The sequence below is a fragment of the Cornus florida genome, unplaced genomic scaffold, assembly GCF_030987335.1.
Source record: "Cornus florida cultivar Cherokee Brave unplaced genomic scaffold, ASM3098733v1 CherokeeBrave_3.0.0_Hap2_Chr11, whole genome shotgun sequence".
In the NCBI taxonomy this organism is placed as follows: Eukaryota; Viridiplantae; Streptophyta; class Magnoliopsida; order Cornales; family Cornaceae; genus Cornus; species Cornus florida.
This window is the reverse complement of record NW_026775581.1, coordinates 33,375,999-33,399,956: the sequence shown is the minus strand read 5'-3', so window position 1 is coordinate 33,399,956 and position 23,958 is coordinate 33,375,999. Positions and strand designations below refer to the sequence as shown.

Below are 23,958 nucleotides of genomic sequence, written 5' to 3'. Positions count from 1 at the left end.
TATGAAAAAAGTTTTTTTTTGAGTCAATAACTAGTAAGCGGGGAATGACTGATATCTTCGAACCACCTTGAGGGGAGAGTTGAAAGAGTCAATGATTTTCTAAGATTTTATATAGCTGTGTAATGTACAACTATGTATTTTATTTGTTGTACAACTAGGTAGGATCAGATCTGCTACCATAATTTTTGGAGTAGATTAAAATTTTATTAGTTGTAAATTATCTTTAAATAGGCTGTAATCTCTTGGCATTTGAGTATGAAAAAAGTATTCTTCTTCCTGTGTTGTGTTCAGCTTTAAAACGAGGAAATTTAATCTTGGAACTTGAAGAAATATATCTTGTTCATAGTATAGATAGCAACAGAATGAAAAGAAAAAACATAGTAAGCTCCCTCATTATTCCATCATAAAGTTATTATCTGTTCAAAACTAAGGAGTTGATTTTTCCCTTTATTCATTTATTGTGTGATGGAATAAGAACAGATGTTGTACATCATCATCAACTGTTCATCCCTTAGACTGATACAAAGAAAGTTGCCATTGCCAAAGGGCACATTCAACATTTGTCACTGGAAAGAAATGGCATGACACCACTTAGTGAACAATAATCGAATACAAGTAAACATTTTGTTCCTCGGCAGTAATAATTAATTGTACACTTCTTTAATAGAGGTGGCTAATGGCACAAATTTCAGTGACTTTTGTTCAATATTTTGTCAGCCGTAGGAAACTCAGGAGCTATATCCACAGGAACCTGAAAGAAATTGTGAACATATATGTGTAAGAAATGGTTAAGAAAACACAAAGTACAATGTAGAGATATAACAAACATTGGAAGTTTGGCAAGTTAAATAAGGAATTTTAATGCGACATTGAGAGTTTCCATAACTCCTTCTATCATTACTTTTATTTCACAGCATCTGACAAGGGAAATTATCTAAATGGATAATTGTTTTATGAATTTTGTATTGCAGCAGTTTAAAAAATTACGCTTACCTAACTTGAGGTTTGTCATACTTACAGGAACTTATCCACTTGTTTTAAAATAACATTGGCCTCCCTCGTCAGTTAACTCCGTTAAACAGAATGTGGATAATTACCTATTCACCCATATTTTAATACTTTGTTCATAAAGATTAACAAAAGTCAATGCAATTTAAAAGCACTATTTCTTCCGAGTCTGACTCCTTAATTTCTTTGTACCAATTATTTCTCTCTAAAACTCTCCCCTCCCCCTATATAACACACTTTGTTCATTTAATATATCAATAACTTAATCCTGTTGCAACCACCAACGCAGGGAGCACACCTGATTTTTTTTTTTTTTTTTTTTTTTTTTTTTTTTTTTTTTTTTTTTTCTTATTATATATATAGAAAATGCCCCCTATTTGTAAAATTATAATCCGATCCCTACATTTTTACTATGCCTAAACCCAAAAATATCAACCAACTTTCCCCCAAGACCCTGCAATGGCAGGAGCCTCATGCAATGGGCTAGCCCCTTTTTTTATCCTCCTCCTCTCTTTCTCTCTTCCCTGATGATATCTTTCTTCATTCATTCTTGTCATGTAGGTATGGCTTAACTATACAGTTTTGACCTAATTTTTGGTTTATTTCAATTACGTGATTGTAAAAAAAACACGATTTTGATATTTCAGATGTTTTTATTCTTTACCGTGCTTTAATTTGTTTCATTTTCGGAGATTTGAACTTTGGATTTGATCTGATACAAGGCGATGATACAACACTAGCAATCAAGTTCTGTTCTCATATCAATAGCCAAAAGAAGTTGAGAAGAGGGATGCAAAGTGGGCTTCTTTCCTCCAACAATTCACTTTTGTGTTAAAACATAAATCTGGAATTAGCAATATAGTGGCAGATGCTCTCAACATGAGGACCATATTACTATATTATGTCTACAACGATTGATAGATTTGAATCTTTCAAAGATAATCTTACTGATCCATACTTTGGCTAAACTTGGGGTACTTTTTTGTAATTGACAAGAAACATGTGCTGCAGAAGGGATTTCTCTTCAAAGGCAATCAATTGTGCATTCCAGAAAGAATCATTCTAGATATGTGGCTTGGGTAGACATTTTGGACAATACAAACATGCGCCATGATTGACTAGAAGTAACTTTGGCAAAAAATGAGGTTTGATGTGTACAGGTTTTTTGATGGATGCCAAAAATGTCAAGAATCCAAAGGAAGAGCCAAGAATACCGGCCTTTATACACCATTGCTAGTTCCTTTCGCATCATAAAAGAATGCAAGTATGGATTTATGTTGGGACCGCCTAAAATTCAAAAGGAAAATGGATTGTATTTTTGTTGTTGATTGATTTTCTAAGATGGCTCATTTAATTTGCTACACAAAGACTACAAATACATCAAATATTGCATCTCTACTTTCAGGAAGGTGTTCGCTTGCATGGAGTGCAAAAAATAATCACTATCGGTCGAGAATCCAAGATTTTATCACATTTTAAAAGAACCTAATAGAAAAAGATTAGGTACTGAGCTGCATTATGGTAGTTCCTACCCATCTTAAATGGATGACCAAATAGAAGTCATCAACAGAAGTTTGGAAATATAGTGAGGTGTTTAGTAGGCAAGAATCTGAAGCAATGGAAAGCTATTATTGCACAAGTTGAATTTGCATATAATTGCTCAAGAATCGAACTACCGACAAAAGTATCTTTGAAATAGAATATGCAAGAAAACCAACTCATTTTATGATTTCGCTAATATACTACAAGTTGGGAAGAGCAATGTCAATGGTGAATCATGGCTGATAAGGAGGAAAGGTAGCACGACCAAACCAGGCTAAAAATTTAACTATTAAATGCCAAGTGTAAGGAGTATGCAGACAAGAAAAGGTGTTTCCAGAGCTTTCAAGGAGAAGAAACGGTGATGGTTTACCTATTGTTGAAAGATATCAAAGTTGAAGAGAGAAATTAAAATCTGAAGAACAAATAGATATATATAACGTGGTTCAGCCACTAGAGCTTACATCCACAACACAAAAAGCCCAAAAGGCTACATCTCTTTCATTACATTCTCTCTTAATTTTGTTTGCAATAACTACCTCTATTTATAGATGAATTGGGGAAGACTTGTAACTATAATAAAGGAATTAGACAGAAAGTCAAATACAAATATGGCAACAACTTGTTGCCCAAGTATAGCAACGTTAACATTCTGTGATTTAAGGGAGATCTAACTCCTATAATTATTCTCAAAAAAAAATGGATTCTATTTTTGTTGTTGATTGATTTTCTAAGATGGCTCATTTAATTTGCTACACAAAGACTACAAATACATCAAATATTGCAAATCTACTTTCAGGAAGGTGTTCGCTTGCATGGAGTGCAAAAAACAATCACTATCGGTCGAGAATCCAAGTTTTTGTCACATTTTAAAAGAACCTTGTAGAAAAAGATTAGGTACTGAGCTGCATTATGGCAGTTCCTACCCATCTTAAATGGATGACCAAATGGAAGTCATCAACAGAAGTTTGGAAATATCGTGAGGTGTTTAGTAGGCAAGAATCTGAAGCAATGGGAAGCTATTATTGCACAAGTTGAATTTGCATATAATTACTCAAGAATTGAACTACCGACAAAAGTATCTTTGAAATAGTATATGCAAGAAAACCAACTCATTTTATGATTTCGCTAATATACTACAAGTTGGGAAGAGCAATGTCAATGGTGAATCATGGCTGATAAGGAGGAAAGGTAGCACGACCAAACCAGGCTAAAAATTGAACTATTAAATGCCAAGTGTAAGGAGTATGCAGACAAGAAAAGGTGTTTCTAGAGCTTTCAAGAAGAAGAAACGGTGATGGTTTACCAATTGTTGAAAGATATCAAAGTTGAAGAGAGAAATTAAAATCTGAAGAACAAATAGATATATATAACGTGGTTTAGCCACTAGAGCTTACATCCACGACACAAAAAGGCCCAAAAGGCTACATCCCTTTCAGTACATTCTCTCTTAATTTTGTTTGCAATAACCACCTCTATTTATAGGTGAATTGGGGAAGACTTGTAACTATAGATGAAGAGAGAGAAGTAGACGAGAAGAGAGAGAAGTAGACGAGAAGAGGAGAAAAAATAGACCCCAAAAAAATATATAGAGAGAGAAGAGAACTAGACGAAGAGAGAGAGAGATGTAAACAAAGATGAGAAGAGAGGAGTAGAGGAGAAGAGAGGAGAGAGGAGTAGAGGAGAAGAGAGAGAAGAAGAAGAAGAAGAAGAAAGAACTGACGTGGCTATGTCGTTTGTCTTTGCAACTAGGGCTTTGTCATTCGTCTAACAGTCTCTCTCTTTTTCTATTCGGTTAACACTTTAACTCTTGGGCTTTCTTATTTGTTTATTCTTTTGAACAAAAGTTCCATCTCTCGTACACTTGGGCTTTCTTATTTATTTATTAAGTTGCCAAAAGTACCCTTCTTGGCTTAAGAAATAAAATAATAATTTTTTTAATAAAAAAAATTGGCGAGGCGTGCCTGACAAACAGGACGAAGCGCAACTGAGGCGCGCGCCTAGTAAACATCAATGAGCCTGGGATGACAACAGGCGCTACACCTGCGCCTCGAGCCTAAGCACTCCTTTAACAACACTGTTGAAGGCTTTACCTACTAATTTCTTTATAGGCTAAATATTTCTCTTAGATAGGAACATTCTCTTATGAATCAGAAGATCAGGATTGCCAAAGCCATTGTGGTAAATTTTTTTTGCATGACATATTAAAGGGAGATGTGGGATTAAGGGCTCCTCTTATCCTTTTATTAATGTGGGCAAAGGAAGAGAAAAAGAGAACCAAAAAATATGGTCAGGCAGAAAGGCTTGAAATGCAAGGTATGTGAAGATATGCTTATACATTTAAAAAAAAAAAAAAAACATTGTTTATGAAAAATGGCTATACATTTAAAACATAATTTTAAATTGTATTAAATTGACTTTGGAAACTTAAGTTTGGCTACTGTTAACTACCATGTACTCCAAAAGCTTAAGCTGTTAGAGAGGGTGTAACTTAAATATATAAATCCTTCGACAATTTCTAATAGGAATGGTTAATTTAAAGGTGGTGCTAGAAATAGGTAAGGATCTATCATTGTGTCTGTGCATATAATATAATATAAAGTTTGAAGGATATAACTTCTCCTATCCTTCTCAAAAATGAAATGAAAGAAAAGAAAAAAAAAAAAAAAGCTAGAGTTGCGACATGTAGGAAAGCAAGGTGGGTGCATGAGACCAAATAAGTAATATATTGGAAGCATTCTATTAATTGATGTGGGTACCATGGGTATAGAGAAGACTAATCAAGTAAGAATAATAATAAAAAGAAGGAAGAAAATTTAATTAAATATTAAGTTAAGCAAAAGGATGGGTTATAAGTTTGCCCATCGAACACCACCATCCCACTGAAGTGGGAAGTGCGTTTACCCATTGTATGACCAAATATCTATATATATATATGTGTGTGTGTTAAAGAGAGAGAAAGCCCTAGGAGTGTTGAAGTGTGGCTAAGGAAGAAAGAAAAATAAAATAAATAAACTGAAAATGTCAGAGAGAGAGAGAGAGAGCACTGGTTGGTCAACAATGAGAGAGAACGGCTAGAGATATAGAAATAGAAAGGGATTGGCTGCCAAAGACCTTGCTGGATTTCTTTTTCTAAGGACACAAGTGGTAGGGCCAGCAGAAAAATGTTAGGGTCTAGCCCCTATTAGTCAAGATTTTATTTGATGCAAGCTGAAAAGCGTGGCTCGCTTTGTTTTCGTTAGGGAGCTCTCTGCTTTTCATTTTGTTAGGAGTAGGTATTTTCCCATGGTTGGGGAAAGAGGGCGTTTCCATCATGACGGATTCAATCTAGCCACAAGTTCCCTTATGGCTACCTTATTATGACTTCAACTAATTTGAAGACCCCGAAAATTATTATAGCCTTTTGGTTTGAGGATTCATATTCATCAATGACGGACATGAGGGGAAAAAAATAAATATATATATATATATTTTTACCAGATTCTATCACTGACCAACTTGCCCTACCTACTTCACATGGAATGACATGTTGAGTTACATAATCAACTCTCACTACAAATTACAAACATTGGGAGTCTAAGCATAACTAGCCCCTTGCGAAATCCAATTTTGTGGCAATAGACTTATGTTTTATAGGTGAGGTATAAAAATAAATAAATAAAGTTTTATAGGTGAGGTATGACATCTTCCACATTTGAAACAATTCCAATTCAATCTAGACTAATGCATCAGCAACTAATAAACATTAAATCCCACACCTGAATCTTTTCCAACTTTTCCAATGCAACTTTCAATGGTCGTGTCAGTTTACAATATTCATCGAGAAGCCTTTTTGCTGCATCTTTGTCACCTTTTGCCTGTATGGTAAGAATCTCCCTACTCAAGCTTTCAACTACACCTTCAACCTTTTTCAAAAAAAAAAAAAAGAAAAAAACGAAGAAGAAGAGGAGAGAATAAAATTTATGCCTCTATTATTTCAATATAAGAGAATAATTCAATAAGAATAAATTTGAAGAAGCTATACCTTAGCAAAGTCAACAGAAAACGTTTCATCAGGATGCAAAATAAAAGCTCCTTTCTCAAATAACCAGTTAAACTGCAGTGCTTGTCCTTTTCTGATAATATTCAGTGAATTACAATGCTTGGTGAAGTCAACAGTGTGCAGTGGATTAAAGCAGGATAAATAAAGCTTACCCATGAGCTTCCTCCAATCCAAAACGTACTGAGCGGAAGCATCCTGCAAGGAAAGAGACGTACATGGACTTGACTAGATCCTTTGGAAGCAAATCCTAGTCACCATCAGGAAAAAAAAAAAAAAAAAAAAAAAAAAAAGGGGATATCAGTATTGGCATTAAACTACACAACTTAAGGTTCCTAAAACAGGTGTCTACAATAAAATAAATTGAGCATCAGGGACTAACTGAAAATAGACCCGAAATCCTTCAACCTCCAGTTGCATATCTGAGACTAGAAATATCTTGGGAAAATTTTAGATACTGCTGTGTGTGTGTGTGTATTTTTTTAATACAAGTAAAGATTCATTAAAAGGTGCTCAAGAGGGGAATGCTCCCAATAAAACACAAGGGGCCAAACACGGCCGCTTATAATCTCAAACTATCAACAAAATCCACAAGTCCCCCATAGATTTACAATTTCGCCCATTTACCCAAAGAAAAAAGACGGACACAGACTCTCACGCCACAAGCCCCACCATAAGGGGCTTTCAATTTCCAGATGGCCTTCCAAGGGAATGACGGACCCAGACTCTCTAACAAGCTCTGGTAAAAAGAACGGACTGAGAACACCCCTCTCAGGGAATCCATCCAAACCATCTCATCCATCCCCTCCCCCTCCATCACCTGACTATATGACAATGCCAACTCTGCTACCTCCGCAACCTCCCAATCATGGAACTCTCTCCGAAACTGCACAACACCCCAAATCATCCTTCCATTATCAAGGTGATAACAGTCAGCGATCCATGTGTGTCTGTTCGTAGCAATCCTGAAAACCTGTGGATACCTGCGGGCCATATCAGTATCCCCACACCAGATATCCTCCCAAAATCTGAAATGCCTCCCGCTCCTAACCCTGAAGCAAATGCATTTGAAAAACTCACCCCAACAACTCACCCCAACCCTTCCGAATGAGATTCCAAACCTCCACCCCTGAAGGGGGGACCTCACCTCCCTAGATAACCACCCCTCATCTCCCTCCCCGCTCTGGCAAGCAATAACACTCCTCCACAATCTGAACCTCTCTTGCATAAATCTCCCTTGTTGAACAACTCCAGCCTCCTAATTCCCAAGCCCCCTATCTGAATAGGGGTCCACACCTTTTCCCAGTTCACCAAGTGGTATTTAAACTCATCTCCCATACAACCCCCCAAAAAACTCCTCTAGATCTTCTCTAGTCTCCTGACAACTGAGATAGGCATTGGAAAAAGGGATATGAAATAAGTTGGAAGATTCGAAAGCGTGCTCTTCATAAGAGTTAGACACCCCCCTTTCAAAGGAACTGCTTCTTCCAGCCAACAACCCTCCACTCAAAGTGCACAACCACTAGGTCCCAAATGTAAGTCCTCCTCGATGATGCTCCCAAAGGCAATCCCAAATAACAAATTGGTATGAGGCAACCCCACTCCTCAGAATATCAGCGTATCTATGGATCTCCTCAACCACCCCAAATGGGACTAACTCACTCTTACCGACGTTAATCTTAAGACCAGAGATCGCTTGAAAACAAATCAAAACAAATCTCAAGTGCCTCAACTGGTCCTCCCCTGCATCACAAAAAACAATGCTATCGTCCGCAAAGAGCAAACTACAGGGGGTTTGGCCCACATCAGTTACCACCATTAAGCCAAAATCCCAACCAATCAATGCACGTTCACAAACAATAGTTCCAATCTTTGATCTAAAAACATATATGGTAAGGAATGACAGTGGCTTTTTGTTGATGATGATGAGTCATGAGCCAAGAGAATCAGGCAAACGGAATATGCTAAGGTACAACACAAATAACACCAACAACCAAAAAGCCCGAATGGAGACATGAAGACAGCCAGAACAGATATCCACTATATTTCTCAGCACTATCTATTCTTTTGACTTTCCACATGCATGGTGGATCAGTGAAAGACGTCTGTAATTTAATGGAATGCATTATTTGAAAACTAAAGCCTCTAACACCACGACTCAATTAAGCATGCTATAATCACCCCAAGAAAGGAGAAACAAGAACAATTAAATCGCAATGGGAATTGACCAGTAATTATTTTTGCAAGCAGACCTTTATCATACAACTCTTGAAAAATCAAGTTCAAGTCCATTATGTGCAAACAAAATGTGTCAACAAAGTAAATACCATAAGCACAAGAGAAACCAAGTCCAAAATGCCTGTGAAGGGGAAAGGTTATATATAATAGGTAATGTATAGGAAAGATCTTACCAAACTCGTGGTGTTGACTTCTATGAGCTCATGGAAGTACTACTTGTTCAAGGAAGACTGCTTAACAGCCTAACTAAGTTGAGAGAAGATGTTAAAGAGATGGAGTTGTAGAAAAGCTAGAGAACAGGAGGGAGGGAGGGAGAGGGAGAGAGAGAGAGTAGACTGTAGAGTTCTTCCAAATACCCAACCGAATGCCTCTAACATGTTAGAACTATAAGATCCTAACCCCTGGTTTTCCCTTACGTGTCAAAATCCTATAGGCTAAAATGCCATGTCATGCCTTGACAAAGCTACAGGTCCAGGTGGTATCCCTGCAAGGTTTTATCAGAAGTTCTGGAGTACTATCAAGGATGGTTTAATCAAGGAAGTCTCTATTGGTTTCAGAACTCCAATCTTAGTATGGCTGAATGGGTGCTTCAGGTTGCTAAAGGGAATTCTCATAGAGATAAGATCATCAAGTGTTCCTTTGTCATTGTTATATGGAATCTTTGGAAGGAAAGGAGTTGCAAGGTTCTTGGTGGAGATGTTAGGAGTGCTTCCCAGCTTGGTATTGATGCTTTTATGGAGACAATTGCCATCATAGGCTTATCAGTTGAAGACCTTTTGCCTCTATGATAGTTTTTCTGTTGTATTCTTTTTGTTTCATTCTCATTTGTTTTTTGTACTGGAAATGGTTTCTTTCCATGACCAGTTGCTGATGTCTCTGTAGGGATATGCCTCTACTTTGTTATCTTGTACTCTATTCTCTTTTTCTTTTATTTTATAAAATCACCCCATCCAGGAAAAAGAAAATGCAACGTCATTAAAGTAGTCACGTGCCCAGAATATGACAACTTAAATGGATGTGGATACCCCTCATCAAGTTGTCATATTTATTCAATACCCAAAATTAATGAGTAATCATTAGCCCGCTGAATTTAAAAGATAAAACTTAAAATAAAAACTGAATACATCACAACAATCTAAAATACAACACAAATAATGATGTAAAAACTGAATACATAAAATAAATAAAAAATGCTCAGTGATTGACCCAAATTTTTTTTTAGTGGGGGTGACCTTGAATAATAATAAATTTTTAAAAAATTTGAACCAAAATAATAAATACAAAAATATAGATGTTGATTGATAATATTTCCATTCAATACATTTATATTTTTATTAGTTGAGTTTTCACCTTTTGAAACACACAAGTTGTGTAAACATGCTTCTGGGTTTTAAGATCAAGGGTATTTTTATTATTTTGTAGGGGCATTTGTACAACTATTAAAAGATAGGCATGTAAAACTAAAATAACAAAAAATTTAAGTAGCGTGGCTTCTAGAGAAAGAAGGGAAGGGGGTGGGGGATAAGAGAGTTGATTACTCTTTCTGATAAGTTAAAACTTTACTGGGAGCAAGAATATATAACATAAAAAAAATTTGTGCGCCAGTTTTATCTCATACACAAGATCTAGGAATATAGAGCAACATTCATTTAAATATCTAGTTACTGACCTGGCCAATTAGAAATTTTAGGGCCCAAAGGCCAACAATATCAGCTTTAGCTTCTTCCAAAGCTGAGTGGAGTTCTTGCAGTTCCTGAGACATTAAACAGAAGTATAAACATGGAGATCACAAATGGTTTTTCAAAAGCATTCTAACAAAAATAGCAAATTCAGGAAGGTTGTTCAATATCTTTTTGTTCTTGTTTCTTTTTCCTTTATAGATTCAGTCTTCTTTGGATGATTTCTATTAACCATGCTAGGAGAAAGACCTGTAAACACTTCCATTACGAAACACAACAAATTCACAGCTGAGAAGTTAGTTACCAATAGTGCATTAAATTGTAAAGGATGAAGTCCATACAAGCATAGGTCACTTAAAGAGTTGATATTGTAAGTCATGTGTTGACTTTATGAGAGAATCATAACAAGAGTAAAAGTAAAAGATGAAGAAGAAAAGAAAGAGGAGGAGAGAAAAAGAAAGAGAGATGGGGAAAGAGAGAAGGAATCAAAGAATGCTTTCATTCTTCCACCAGATTCTATTTATACTACCAAGTTTCAGAAATTAATCATAAGCACCCAACATTATATAACTAATAACAATAAGCCCTTAACATATTTTATGATATCTATCATGCCCAGCTTGACTAACATATATTTTTTTTCCGGAGGTAAACTTGACTAACGTATTTTGCAAGCAAGTCTTGCTCACACCCATAGTCAAAACATGATCATGTGTGTTGACGTATGGAGTACAAATCAGCCCAAGATGAAGTTTTTCCTTGATGAAGTGTCAATCGACTTCAATATGCTTTCTCGTGTCATGTTGATTTGGATTGTGGACAATGCTAATAGTAGCCTTGTTGTCACAATACAATTTCATTGGATTGATTCGTTTTGTACAACTACAAACACCCTTACAATAGGCAATAGGGACATCAATATCAACAGAAATGCTATTGGGAAGAAAATCAAGAGTATCATTGTGGGATTACCTGGATCGAGGGTGACATCGTGGTTTTGGGCTGAGTTTGTGACTTCTTTTGCCCTCCTAGTATAGACAATTGGCAGCTTTCCCTGCTGCAAATCATTAGTGTTAGGAGGATCAGACATAGGCACTTCAGTAAGAAGCTCCTCCGAAATGGGAACCTCCCCCTGAATGGGAACAGGCGATGGAAGGGGCCATTCCCTTTGAATGGAAGATGGATTCTCTACATCAATAGCAGTCTCCCCCTATAAAGAATCCCAAGCAGTGTAAAAAAAAAAAAAAAGGGAAACAGACTCAAAGAATGTAGCATCCATAGAGACAAACCGATGACAAGTGGTAGGATTATAACACCGATACCCTTTCTAGTGGCGGAGCATCCAAGATAGACAAATTGGATTGCCTTAGGGTCTATTTTGTCCTTGCGATGATAAATGTGAACATAAGAAAACACAACCAAACACTTTCAAAGGGGCAGCAAACAAGGCAGTGTGATGGTGTAAAACAGAGAAGGGGGATTGATGGCCAAGAACCCTAGAAGGCATGTGATTGATAATGTTTGCAACTGTTAAGGTTGCATCAGCCCAATAACTTATAGGCACTCCTATCCTAATTAGAAGAGAACGGGTCAGCTCCGTAATATGACAATGTTTTCTTTCAACTACACCGTTCTGTTGTGGTGTATCAACAAAGGAGGTTTGATGGACAATCCCGTTATTAGCAAAAAAGGAGGCAAGACCACTATACATAAACTCTCCTCCATTATCAGATCGAAGGATTTTGAGGGGACAACCAAACTGAGTACATCTTATGAAAGGTTTTAAAAATGGAACGAACTTCATCATTGGTTTTCATAAGATCATCAACAAACACAACAAAATAAAGAAAAACAAGTAATGAAGTAGTACATTCAGGACCCCACACATCATAATGAACACGTTGCAAAGGAGCAGTACTTTCATTAATACTAGTAAAATAAGAAACACAACATTGTTTATGTTTCACAATTTAACTTAAAAGATTTAACAGAAGCAAACTGGGGAAGCACATGCTTCAAAACAGGAATACGTAAATGATCGAGTTTATTATGCCATCGCATTAACAGATCTTTTATGACATTACTATTCCTAACACTAGATTGATTTGCACCATAATAAAAGGTTGGCCTTGCGTTCAACAAATACAAGCCATTGTCCTTACGTCCACTCCCAATCGTCTTCCCCGTGTCCAAGTCCAAAAACACACAGGGAGATGGAAAAAAGGTTACACTACAATTCAAGCCTTTTGTAACGTGACTGACAAAGAGGAGGTTATTTGTAAACTTTGGGACATGAAGAAAAGAGGATAAGGTAAGATTAGGAGAGGTAGAAACTAACCTTATCAGTGACATGGAGAAAAGAGGATAAGGTAAGATTAGGATAAGATAAGATTAGGGACATGGAGAAGGTGCCATCAGTGACTCTAACCTTATCCCTACCACAACATAAACTGTATGAAGAGAAATCAGAGGGCATACCAATCATGTGATCAATGGCTCTTGAATCAACGACCCAGGGTGGCCCACCAGATAATGTTGAAACATGATGTGACGAATAAGAGGTACTTGTCTGAGCAAAGTTAGAGGTGGAAGTGTAGGCATTTTGAACAAGCAAATGTCGAAGAGCATCAACTTCAACTATGGATAAAGAATTCAGTGGCCCTGAGAAGACATGACCAGTAGAAGCTGTCTCATGTGCTGTAACATGTGCCGTAGATCACCTCCTAAATAGACCAAGCCTTAGCCTAGCATTCGCATGAGCAGGAGCTCGAGTAGGGTGACCATGTAGATTCTAGCATGTTTCCCTAGTGTGGAGCGTATTTCCAGTGATCAAACCTCAACTTACTCTTCTCATCCTGCTTCCCTCCTTTTGGAGGGTTTCCATTGTTGTGTGGCAAGAGCAAACCTTTCAAACAATGGTACTTCTGGCTGAGGTTTAGTGCATATATGTGCAGACATAGCCTTCATTCTACTCTCCTAAGTTTGGATGTAAGAAAACAAATCTCTAATAGAATTAGGAGATGGATGCCAGCCTAACACTTGTACCCTGGCATGCTCGTATTTCGAATACAGACCATCCAAGAACTCATAGATTCGATTCTTTTCTACCATAGCCTGAAATGTTTTAACATCAACTGCACACACAGGTATATAGTCTTGGTAGTGATCTAACTTTTCCCATTTCCCGCGCAGAGTGTGGTAATACGTAGCAAGAGTTTGGTCTTCCTGCTTGAATCTTGAAATCTCTTGTTGAAGCTCATACACTTTTGCAAAATTATCAGCCGAAGAATGTCTCTTTCATAGCATCCCATAGCTCTTTAGCTACTTTCACAAACAGAAACCCCTTGCAGATCTGTGGTTGCATTGACTGTAACAACCACGTCATAACTAGTGCATAATTTGCAATCCACTCTTTGAATTCAGGATCGCTCTTGGAGGGTATGTGATAGTCATTTCCACATGGGGATCATCCTAGGTCTAGTTATATGCATATGAGCAGATTGAGTCCACTTCATATAGTTCGTCTCATCCAGCATAACAGTCGTAATACAAAGGCTTGGATGGTGATCACTACTACCTCCCAACACTGGAGTCAAACTAGAAGAAGACCGCCTATTTTGAAGTCACCTATGAGTTAGACATTTTATCAAACAATTTCTGGGTATACGCTCCTCAGAAACAGAACAAGAGAACCACCCCTCTAACACACAAACATCAAAAAAATATATTACTGTCTTCTGAGATGCATAAAAAAATGACCACACAGTCACCACACAAACCCTAGAAAGCAACAAAGTAGACCATACCAGAATCGCGAATGACGAAGAGAAAGCCGTTGTTGTAGAACCACACAGACACGAAAAAAAACCACCACTTGAGACCATGCATGTGGATGTGATTAACACTACTTCCTTGTAAACAAATCCCACCTTGGAATCTCTTCAAAACCCTTCACACCCACTAGGGAAAACACAAACTTGCCCTAGCGTTTCAACTACACACCCTAGAGCTCTACAAACCATGCTCTGATACCATGTTGACTTTAAGAGAATCAAAACAAGAGTCAAGTAGAAGAAGATGAAGAAGAAGAAGAGAAGAAAGAGAGAAAAAAGAGAAAGAGATGGGAAAGAGAGAAAGAATGCTTTCATCCTTCCATCACATTCTATTTTTACTAACAAGATTCAAAAATTACACATAAGCACCCAACATTATATAAGAAATAACAAATAAGCCCCTGGCAACATCATGATGCCTCTACCATGAAATTAAAAAGTTACAGTTCAATGGATTGAAAAATACGAAACAGTAGGGATGTGATACTAGTTAGATCTACCCTCACAATTTTCCTAAGACATTATTTGTCATCATATTTCACACTAAGTGTTAATACATGAGCACTCAAGTATTCCACACATGAATTCTGAAAGCCCCCCAAAAAGCAATATAACACATTTTGGCAATTGATGAGTCAATTTCAGCTGAATGTGAGAGAAGATACATTATTAAACAACGAAGCCTCAGGTTGATGAAGCTGAAAAAAATGAGGTGATGAATGAGGATCTTTTACAAGCAATAATGCACATCCTATAGACTCATGACTGTTAAGAGTATTAGTTTTGAGGTTTAGTTTTATTGTTGAGGACAATATTGTATTTTCTCTTCTTTAGTTAGTTTAGGGCATATATTATATTTCTTTTGTACTTGTATTATTGCTGTTACATACTGAATAATACACAATTGAATAACATATCAGTCTCTTTCAAGTTTTCATGGTATCAGAGCATGTTTGTTTCCGGCCCTAAGATTGCAATCGCTACTGGACTTTGTTTGACTTTGCAGTCAACCAACTTGCATCGCATCATCTTCTATTCTCTTCTTCAATTTATTCACAACCCTATGGCAGCAATTGCATCTGTAATAGGAATCACCTCAGCAATCTGTTCGCATCAGCAAGTTCCCAGTTGCAATCTGTCCATATCTCCTCTCTTTCTTCTTCTCTGTTCAGAGCAGCCATGTCTCACAACGTATCATCGATTTTGTGTTTCCGTTTGCACCGTCTCTCACAGCAACTACGAACCCTAAACTGCAATTTTTCGCACCATCACACCAGCATCGCAACAGTAATATATTGACCTCATCTAGTTTGCATAATTGCAAACCCTAATCACAACTATCGACTTGGTTTGCAACATTTTATTTTATTTTTGTTCTTGCCCTTTCATCGCAACACATTGCAGCAACAATCACACTTCGTCTGGCTTCAGTCTACGACTTTGCATCATTTTGACTTCGACCCAGCTTGCTCGCAGCACCAAAATCGCAATTCGTCTTCTCGGTTTCTGTTCAGAAGTTTCTCCTCTGTTTGAATTGGTCTCGCAATATTCTGGTTTGCATCGTGTGACTTTGGGTATAATAGTGACCTGTTGCAACTCATTTGTATTCTTCTCTCGTTGCTTTTCTGTACTTTGGGACTTTTGGGCAGTGGTAATACAGATCAGCTGAATATTGGGCAGAGGTACTTTGGGACTTTTCGTCGGTGGTAATACAGACTAGTTGTATATTGAGCAAAATATTGGCAGTTTAATTTTTTTTTTTTTTAAAGATGGCCAGTAGGAATTGGGCTCTCTTCAAACTCTTTCAGTCTCTTACAGTTGGTCTGCTTCAGCTTCCTCGGTAGGTTTGTCTTCTTCAGGTATATCTTGGACTACATGGGTTGTTGACTCTGGGACTACACATCATATGATTAGTGATTTTTCTCTGTTCACATCTATTTGAAAACATCCATACTTCAGGTATATCTCAGACCTCTTTGAAAACATCCATACTTTTAGGAGATGCAACTAATGAGTTAATGCCTTATCTCTTAAGTCTGCTCTATAATAATTCCAATGTTAAGATTTCAGTAATTGCTGCAGTGCTCCATTATTATTGAATTCCTGCAGTCCCATACAGAGATATATTTATAAGTTACATTTCTTTAACAAGAGAGAGAGATGCATGCATACAGGCCCCAAAGCTTAAACTGAATGAGTCGGTAAGAAGTAATAAAGAAAGACCAAGAAAAAATAAATAATGTAACGGACCAATCTCACTGTAGACTTTTGACCATTTGGAAGTATTATAGTATGAGGTCCAATCCCATGGCAGCACTCGTGACAAATTGTGTGAGTGAAGAAAGAATTGAAGTCTACATATTCACGTTGTTCCGTTGTAATACAGACGTCAGCTATAGGTTGAAGAATATGCTTGAACCTGGTTAACAGGAAAGTATGAAATATCAAGGGCTTCCCTATTCAACTAATAAAAAATTTCACACAATCACCAACTGTAAAATCTGGTCATCCATATTTAATAGAAAATAATCACATGTACTTAAAGAAAAGAAGTGTACTTCGCCTCTGAAACATTCTTAAGAATGACCATTGATGTTCCTCTATCTTTTACAATGCGTTCATCATTTGGAAGATTAAACGCAACAGTTTGAGGACCCTTGACATCCTGCCACAAAATGAAATAACAGACCTCAGGTTCTAACCCAGATTTTTGCAGTAATTTTTATTCTGTAAAACACGGAACACAAGTTAAGAGTAAAAAAAATACAAGCACAGTTCAAGAAAACTAACATATTATAAATAATAACTTCTATTAAGTAAAATATAATTACCCACATTGATTTACGAATGAATAAATCTTTGAATTATCTAATTGACCAATTCTGCATTCAGCTGTGCAAGTGACATTAGAAACCATTTTTCTTCTAATTAGGTCACGGTGTTTCAGCCATGATGGAAAAATTCATTCCAACCGAAAACCACAGATTGAATTTTTCTTTCCCCCCTCTCAAATTTATTTATTTATTTTTACATACTTTTTTCTGATTTTATATGGCTATATAGTATATATTACAGAAGAACTGGTTGTTTTAAATGATGAAACTTGAGAAGGAATAAGTGCTAAATTGGAGGTCTGGAGAGGAGCTTTAGAATTAAAAAGATTAAAGATATGCAGGAAGAAAACTGAATATATAATTTGAAAATTTAGTAAATCTAGAAAAATAAATAGGGATGCATCGAAGATTGAGGATCAAGAGGTACAAACTTATCAGAAAAAAAAATAAAAATAAAAAATAAGATAAAAGAGGATCAAGAGGTACAAAAAAGTGAACATTTTCATTAGTTATGTAATAACCCTAAATTTAAAAGGTAAATAAGAAATTTGCTAAATGGTAATATTGCAAAAAATTATCAAGGCTGGTATGAAGATCGCTCATGCTTTCTATGATGATGATTTATTCATAGTTGTGGAGGAAAATATCTCTAATGCTAAGAATATTGATGACATTTTCAACAAGTTTCAAGCTGTTAAAGGTCTATGTGTTAATAAGGATAAAAGTTCATTCATGTTCTTTAAAGTTGTTAGAAGGAGAAGGATTAAAGGCATACTACAGTACAAAGTTGAAAATTTTCCATTCAAATATGTGAGTGTGCCTCTTTCTAGTACAAGTGGGAGGACTATCAACTTCAGACCTTTATTGGATAAGGACCATAAGGTGAATGCCAAATTGGACCACTGAAGCACTCTAAACCTGTCTATGGCAGGTAGGTTGGAGCTGCTGAGGCCTGTTTTGTTTTCTTATCTCTACTATAAGCTGTTTGGATTTAAAATTCCATGGAGTTGCAAAATTCAGTTAGAAAAGAAGTTTAAACATTTCTTGTGGAGTGGAAAATCTGAATCTAAAAAGACTGCACAGCTTAAATGGAGTAAGTTGCTTTCCCTTATTCAGAAGGAGGTTTCAATGTCAGAAAGGTTGACAATATTAACTTTGAAACCAAAGTAACTCTTTGCTGGGAGTTTCTGCTCAAGGAGGGAAAAAAAAAAAAAAAAAAAAACGATAAGCTGTTGGTACAATGGATCCATGCTAGGTATTATAACCCTGCTTGTGAGGATACAGCTTCTTATAGAATCATCTTTATTTTTAGTGGTTCTAAAAGTAAATGAACATCCTCACTGCTAAAAGGTAGGAGATTTACACCACCTTGTGGAAACTGCATGATCATGTTTTAAATGTATAACCACTTCTAAAAATAATGATTTTTTTTGTTTTCCTCTTTTAAATTTATGAGCAGATCTTCACACACCTTGCACATTTCAAGCCTTTCTACCGGACTCTATTTTCTGGTTCTCTTTTACACTTCATTAATACAGGATAAGCGAAACCCTTATTCCCACATCTCCCTTTAAGATGTCAAGAATTTTTAACACAATAGTTTTGGCAATTCTGATCTTCTGGTACGTAGGACAATGTTCTCAACTCAAGAAATATTGAGCCCATGAAGAAATAAGTAGATAAAGCCTTCATTATGCAATCATAGCAGCAGAATTTACAATTTTTTAAGCCTTGTGGACAGCAAAGACATTGGGTTAAGACTTTGTCTTGTCTTTTGAAGGTAAGCCTCTTGAAAGCTACAATTGAAGGCAGTATCTAATCCCTTTGCTTGTGAACAAATGCATGTCAAAAGAAGAAAACATTACAAGTTTGACAATTTTTTCTACAATTACAAAGGACTTACCCCTGCATTATAAAGGAGTCGGATGACACGAATAGGAGCTGAAATAACATCTTTTGATTTGTACACATTTTCCATTGGAAGATTTTCTTCCAAAACCTGGAGTAATGAAATTTTTATTTCAAATAAAATATGAAAAAAGGAGTCAGAACTTCGATTGTTGATGAATATACCTTTAGATAATCGCCAAAGAGTTTAAGTTGTGCTGTTGCTTCATCATCCCGAATTCCAATAAATGCCTCAAATGTTGCCTAAAGAATACACAATGTATATATGATAACAGAACATAACTTCATGTAAATACGATAACAAGTACCTAAAAAGGGTTTTGAATTGGATTCTGCTGTAATTATGCATGCATCTGCCATTGCTGCGTGTTGTGTACATGTGTGTATGAGATATATATTTTATAATTGGCTAATTTCGTTGTCAAAACAAGTCCAATCGAGTTGTAAAATTTTGGTTCAAAATTTCAAGATTCAAGATCGGAAGCAGATTTGAAGAAGTTCAAGTGTTCATGCTTCAATACACTCCGTGTTGATGTAAACAATGTTTTAGAAAGGTATGTGAGTGTGTGGGAACACTTATGAAGCTTTAGAAGTTTGTAACACAAGTTTTTAGGAAGCTTTTACATTCTGCCCCACTTGAACTGGTTCAAGAATTTTGGAGCAGGTTCAACTTTTGAGGTTTTTTTGGTGGAATTCAAGTCTTGCCAACTTGAACCGGTTCAACCACCCTGAACTAGTTCAAGTGTCACAGAAAATTTAGATTGTTTTCTTCGAAAACTTACTGGCCAACTTGAACAGGTTCAACCACCCTAAACCAGTTCAAGGTCTTCAGATCTGTGTTGATAACTTACCTTCCTGGTCTGTTTTGATTCTTATTGTGGTTAGACTTCCTTCCAAAAACCTATGCACGAATTTGACTTGGTTTCCAAGTATCTTTACGTTTTCCAAACTTCTATACAATCTCTCTTTTATTCAACATTGAGGTATGGCTTTTTGGAACAAAATTCATTATTTTGAGAAAGCCTTTTTAGAGATATTTTTCAGAAAATCAAATATGATTTTTCTATTTTTGTTTTGAGAACACACACATATATACACGAGTGATTTAGTAGTGTTGTTCTCTATCTCATCGGAATTGGAGCATAATTGAAGATTCAGAGATTCCGAAAAGCAAAATTCATTCATTCTTCATCAAATTCAAATCTAAAGAAAAAGGATGAAGCGATCACACTTTGAAGGGGTCAAAGCATTCGTGGAGTGTTGTTTAATTTACCAGCAATCCTTCTACAAAGATCAAGAGTGAGTCTGAAGTCAAGGGCTATTGGATGGGAGTCGCAAAGCTAGGGATTGTTTGCAGTTGGTTTTTGGTAGAATGATAGGGTGTAAGTCTAAGTCAAAGTTCAGTGTACTTGGCTTAAAACATAGTGGATCGTTTTACCTTCCCAAAAAAAAAAAAAAAAAAATAAATAAATAAAATAGTGGATCGTAGTCCACAAGGTTTTTCCCATAACGATTGGTAGATTTCCACCAGTCGGGGTTTCCTCACTAAAAATCCTGGTGTTTTGCATTCTAGGACTAAGCACATTGACATTCAACATCATTTTCTTAGGGAACTAGTCAAACAAAATGTCGTGTCTTTGGAAAAAGTGCACACTGATAAGAATTTGGCTGATATTCTCACCAAGCCATTAGATACTCCTACATTTTCTCATCTTAGGAAATCTATAGGCGTTTGTTGTCTTGATTAGAATGCATTGCATAGACATAATCTAAAAAGGATCTTCATACATATCTTGAGTATCTAGATTATGCTTCTAGTTTGGTGGAGCCTAGGATTTTTTTTTTTTGGGAAGTCAAGCAAACCATATTGATTGAGTATGTTGAACACAAGTAATTTACTGACACATAGATTATTTGTGTAAAACATACTATGGCTATAAATTGATGAAATTGATTTTGCTTAATTATTTCGTATAGTAAATGGTTCATTGATAGTACATTTACATATTTTTTATGTCATTGTTTTGGTCAAAGATGATATTAACATGATTAAGCATTGTCTTGGAATTTAAACTTGCTTTATGTGTTTTAGACCAAAAGAGTGACAAGTTAAAAAAAAAAAAACAGTGAAAATGAAATGAAAAACAGCATGGAATGAAAAGTTTTATATATATAAAAAATATTTGCTGATGGAAATATGTGAGAATTGGAAAAGGCTACCTTTGGGATTTATACGAAGCTACTTTGATTCGAAACAAATGGAAATAACGGAAAGAGCTGACTACCCATAAGCATAAAAGTCGCCAAATGTGCAAAAAGAAAATGGAGCACAAAGAGAGTAAAAAAAAAAAAAGGGGTCTTTTGCACATGTTGATTGTTTGATTTCTAAGTATATGTGATATCATTGATTTATTGTCTGAAATCGAAATAATTGACAGAATATATGTTTTTGGAACTTGGTGGTAATTTTACTACACTTACTAAGTTTGTAGAACTTCAATGAATTGATCTCGGTTATATTTGTTTTGATCATACAGTCTTGTAGAGTCTATATTCTCATTGGGTTCAATTTACAAGTTCTATATGGTTGGTTGCTTCCTTCTTCTGGGATATTTCTTCCTTTAGACCCTTGTCCATTTCTGACAAAAAAGGGGGAGAGAGTTGACAGTGTTATCATTCAGGGGAAGAGATACTATTGCATTGAGGGGGGAAACACTTGGGGCCTGTTTGGCTGGGCTTCCTGTAACCTCAAAACGGGCTTCTAAGCCCAGAAAGCCCTTTGCCAATAATAAACAGCGTTTGGTAAATTTTTTAAAAACGGTCTTTTAAAAAGTTTAAGTAGTTTAGAAGCCCGATTGACTAAAGCCAATAAAACATGCTTCCCAATCGACTTCCCGCAAGCTACACACTTTTTTAAGTAATAGATATAAAATTCCTATATTGTCCATTATTTAACCTATTTCTATTTCTGAATTTCATTGCAAACTTTTATCTTTCTCTTTCTACATCATCTTCTTTGTTCGTTTTTACCCAAAAAAAAATTTAAAAAAAATGCTGAGCAAAATTTCAAAACTTTATTGAAAAAAATATTGTTGAAAAAAGATTCAACAAAGCAAGAACAAAAAGATTTAGGAGTTGTAGGAAAAATTACTATTGACTCCTATTTGACTTCAAAGCCTGAAGAGTTCTAAGATTTATGAACTCTCATCCAAAATTAAATCCTATGTAGAATTCTAAATAACTTTTCTTTATCTCAAAAATATATATATATATATATAAATTGGATATTTTTGCTGCCATATCTCTCTATCGTTTTATTTTTCTTTCATTCTTTTTACATCTCTTTCAAAAAATTACCTACCAAACAACTTTTTTGTTTTAAATTCTTTTCATCAAAATGCATTCTTCAAAGTCGATTTAGTGGAAGGAATTTTAGAAACTGAAAGCTCCCCCAAACATAGCCTTGATCATTGCATTTGCATTGCTTTGACTTTCGGGTATTATTAGCTTTTCATTGCTATTTTATGTTTGTGTTTATCTTTCTTAATTAAGCTTCACGGGTAGTTTTGTTGAGCTCATGTACAAATTACAGGTTCGAGATGCTACAAGTGTTGAAGCTTCATGTGGTTCAAGAAAATTTCGGCGTTTTATTTCTTTGACAATCATTGTAATTTGCCTTTTCTGCTTGGGTAGATTACATGTTTTTAGGGTTTTGTCACGAAATTGCCAAAGGGGGAGATTGTGAGATATATATTTTATAATTCGCTAATGTCGTTGTCAAAACGAGTTCGATCGAGTTGCAAAATTTTGGTTCAAAATTTCAAGATTCAAGATCGGAAGCGAATTTGAAGAAGTTCAAGTGTTCATGCTTTAATACACTACGTGTTGATGAGAACAATGTTTTAGAAAGGTATGTGAGTGTGTGGAAACACTTGGGAAGTTTTAGAAGTTTAAAACACAAGTTTTTAGGAAGCTTTTACATTCCACCCAACTTGAACTGGTTCAAGAATTTTGGAACAGGTTCAACTTTTGAGGCTTTTTGGTGGAATTCAAGTCTGGCCAACTTGAACCGGTTCAGGGGTTGAACCGGTTCAAGTGTCACAGAAAGTTTAGATTGTTTTCTTCGAAAACTTACTGGCCAACTTGAACCGTTTCAACCACCCTGAACCGGTTCAAGGTCTTTAGATCTATTTTGGTAACTTACCTTCCTGGTCTGATTTGATTCCTATTGTGGGTAGACTTCCTTCCAAAAACCTATGCACGAATTTGACTTGGTTTCCAAGTATCTTTAGGTCTTCCAAATTTCTATATAATCTCTCTTTTATTCAACATTAAGGTATGGCTTTTTGGAACAAAAATTCATTATTTTGAGAGAGCCTTTTGAGAGATATTTTTCAGAAAATCAAATCTAATTTTTCTGTTTTTGTTTTGAGAACACACACATATATACACGAGTGATTTAGTAGTGTTGTTCTCTATCTCATTGGAATTGGAGCATAATTAAAGATTCAGAGATTCCGAAAAGCAGAATTCATTCATGTTTCATCAAATTCAGATCTGAAGAAAAGGGGTTTAGCGATCACACTTTAAAGGGGTGGTCAAAGCATTTGTAAAGTGTTGTTTGATCTATCGGCAATCCTTCTATAGAGATCAAGAGTGAGCCTGAAGTTAAGAGCTGTTGGACGGGAGTCGCAAAGCTAGGGATTGTTAGCAGTTGGTTTTTGGTAGAACGATAGGGTGTGAGCCTGAGTCAAAGTTCAGCGTACTTTGCTTCAAACTTAGTGAATCGTATTACACTGGACGACATAGTCCACTAGGTTTTTCCCATAACGATTGGTAGATTTCCACCAGTCGGGGTTTCCTTGCTAAAAATCCTGTTG

At 36.0% G+C, this 23,958-nt stretch overlaps 1 protein-coding gene across 4 annotated transcripts in view; it reads right to left on the bottom strand.

Moving 5' to 3' along the window:
• Positions 1–363: 363 nt before the first annotated feature.
• Positions 364–23,958, bottom strand: part of LOC132283162 (nudix hydrolase 3) — a 117,468-nt gene continuing 93,873 nt past the window's right edge. For 3 of the 4 annotated variants that reach the window (XM_059785077.1, XM_059785078.1, XM_059785079.1), the window contains 9 exons: positions 19,244–19,321; positions 19,074–19,169; positions 16,895–17,001; positions 16,587–16,755; positions 10,494–10,577; positions 6,742–6,836; positions 6,572–6,662; positions 6,306–6,452; positions 364–751 (listed from right to left, as the gene is read on the bottom strand). In XM_059785077.1, the coding sequence (XP_059641060.1) occupies positions 689–751; positions 6,306–6,452; positions 6,572–6,662; positions 6,742–6,836; positions 10,494–10,577; positions 16,587–16,755; positions 16,895–17,001; positions 19,074–19,169; positions 19,244–19,321 (930 nt within the window). In that variant the 3' untranslated portion in view covers positions 364–688. Of the gene's footprint in view, positions 752–6,305; positions 6,453–6,571; positions 6,663–6,741; positions 6,837–10,493; positions 10,578–11,475; positions 16,440–16,586; positions 16,756–16,894; positions 17,002–19,073; positions 19,170–19,243; positions 19,322–23,958 lie in introns of those variants that run through there. The other variant, XR_009471960.1, reaches the window with a different exon arrangement.